The 2521-nt window shown below is 33.4% G+C and overlaps 1 protein-coding gene across 1 annotated transcript; it reads right to left on the bottom strand.

Moving 5' to 3' along the window:
- Window positions 1-1187: 1187 nt before the first annotated feature.
- LOC109588762 (uncharacterized) lies at window positions 1188-2185 on the bottom strand. Its single transcript, XM_020004879.1, has 6 exons — window positions 2090-2185; window positions 1970-2038; window positions 1640-1853; window positions 1530-1595; window positions 1419-1478; window positions 1188-1366 (listed from the first exon to the last, which is right to left on the bottom strand). Exons 3-6 carry the CDS (start codon window positions 1801-1803, stop codon window positions 1276-1278), a joined length of 381 nt encoding a protein of 126 aa, XP_019860438.1. The 5' UTR covers window positions 1804-1853; window positions 1970-2038; window positions 2090-2185; the 3' UTR covers window positions 1188-1275.
- Window positions 2186-2521: the final 336 nt, after the last annotated feature.

Below are 2521 nucleotides of genomic sequence, written 5' to 3'. Positions count from 1 at the left end.
ACAGTTGATAGTAGACCTCATAACCAGTAGCTCCTGATACAGTAGACCAGGAGAGTCTTACATGAGCTAAACCAGTACTTAATCTTGTAGCAGTTAAACCAGTTGGAGTATCAGATACTGAGAATAAATAAATAGAATTATTGATTGTAAGAACCATTAACCTGATACATTCAATGATGAAGCATTAGTAGTTGCAGTAACACCACTAATAGTACCAGCAGATACTCTTTCATTAAATACAGTACACTGATAGTTACCAGCTTCTCTCAGTCTCACTGTTACTCTCACTCTTGTAACAGATCCTGGTCCATTCACTATCACACGAGACAGTTCAGTAGATATTCCATTCCCATTCACTGAACAACTGACAGTAGTAGGAGGACCATCAGAGACATTGAAACTGAGACTGAAGACTGGAGGAGTAGCTAATCTACTAGTGGAGAGGAGAGAGAACTGCATAATAGGATCAGCATCAGGACCATCTGTAAAAGAAGTACATTAATTATAGTCTATATTCATCACATACCATTGTTATTGTATCCATCAACAGTATATGCTCCAACCACTAGTGTTTGATTCACTCCATTCTCATCAGGAATGATACACTTGTATAAACCTTCATATCCTGATAGTCCACCATTTCTAGCTAGTGCAATCTGACCACTGAATCTTTTACTGAACAATGGTTGAGGAACTGATAGATCAATAAAGTTTCCATCAAATAAAGGTACTTCAGTTCCATTAGGATAATACCACACTCCAATATTAGTAACATTGTTAGCACTCTGACACCACAAAGCATCAGTGATATCATTAACATCATTATTCTGATCAATATCATAAAACTGGCTAGCATATATCATAGAGTAATCAGGTATTATCCTGTCCTGATAAGGTAGGTACAGTTGAACACCTAATATGAGTTCATAGTCTAGTAATTAATAATACATACTTATCTTCTTACCATTACTAGGTAATATAGGTGGTGCTTGTCCAGATACAGTGCCCAGTTGAACTAGTAGTTGTATGAGTAAAGTAAAACAAGAGCTTGTTGACAGTGTCATTCTGTTCCCTAGAATGATACTGCTCATTACACTTTGCTACTTAAGAGTCATTATTATAGGTATGTTATTTTAAGTAACTGACATAAATAAACATTTATAATTTTAGAATATATATACACATCTTATACTAACACACACTTGCATGTACATCAAAAACATTATGTTGATTGTATTGTAGAGTAATATATGTACATAAAAGAAGAGTACATTATTAAACAGTTGGTATTTCATATTCAGCAGGTGGTGGAAGAGGAGTCTCATATTCATTATTAGTTGTATCATACACTGGCTCAACAGTTGATCTATTAATAATAACTTTAAATAATAATAATAATTGTATTTTATATAACTCACTGTGTTTGTTGTACTGTACTGTATGCTGGACTATCCTTCATTAGTATATCATCAGCAGTACTGTATGTGTGTGTGTATAGACATAATGTAATAGTCAATAGTGTAACTAACTTTGTTTTAAATTCAGTTGTAGCATAAGCTGGACTGCACTCCATTACAATGTCATTATCTGATTTTCTATCAATTTTAACATTAATTCAGTAATGAATGTGTACATTTACCTTTTTTGATTAATATTAGTTCTTTTTATGTACATTACCAGTACGAGTATAATAATTATAATTATAGCCAGTAACAATAATACAACAAGAGCTACAATTGGACCAACTATCACTCCAATATTCCCTCCATTATTCACTAATACAGTAGTCAATGGAGTAGTCATGGTAGTAGTCAATGTAGTAGTCACGGTAGTTGTTTCAGTAAAATAAGAAACTATAAACACAAACATGCATCAATAGATATGTTTACTCATGTTTAATGACACCATTGATGACATTACTCTAAAGTAAACTGATTACATATATCTATTGGTATATGTACTATTTTACTTGTTGATGATCCTGCAACACTAATGACTGATGAAGTGCTTGATACAATAGTAGGAGTTAGAGTAGCACCTAAATACATGTAGTAAGCATTATTAATGAAGTAACTTATTACAGTATTACCTGGTGGTATTGCGGGTTGAGTCCTCTCTCCTTCATAAATGATTCCATTAACAGTAAATGATGTAGATATAGAGAACAAGTAGTTCAGATTAGGATCTAATCCTCCTATTAGACCTTCAGTAGTATCACCTGGGAATATTCTCATTCCTGTCTCTACTTGTCTCTTCTTTCTTGAGGAGCTACTGGTTGACTCATAATAGACGGTATAATGACTAGCTCCAGAAACAAAACCCCACTTGGCCCTCACTGCTGTAGAATTGAGCTTTGTTATAGAAAAGGTTTGAATGACAGCTAAAAATTTTAAAACATGATCATCATAGTATTCTCAGTAATTTTTTTTTACGTATTTCAATAGTAGTGTACTCTCTATCAGTCCATTCTCCTGGTCCAATACTAGTATATGCTCTCACTCCAATAGTATAACTAGTATTA

The sequence above is a fragment of the Amphimedon queenslandica genome, unplaced genomic scaffold, assembly GCF_000090795.2.
Source record: "Amphimedon queenslandica unplaced genomic scaffold, v1.1 AMPQUscaffold_11876, whole genome shotgun sequence".
Classification (NCBI taxonomy): domain Eukaryota; kingdom Metazoa; phylum Porifera; class Demospongiae; order Haplosclerida; family Niphatidae; genus Amphimedon; species Amphimedon queenslandica.
The sequence above is the reverse complement of the archived record's forward strand: the minus strand, read 5'-3'. Positions and strand labels throughout refer to the sequence as shown.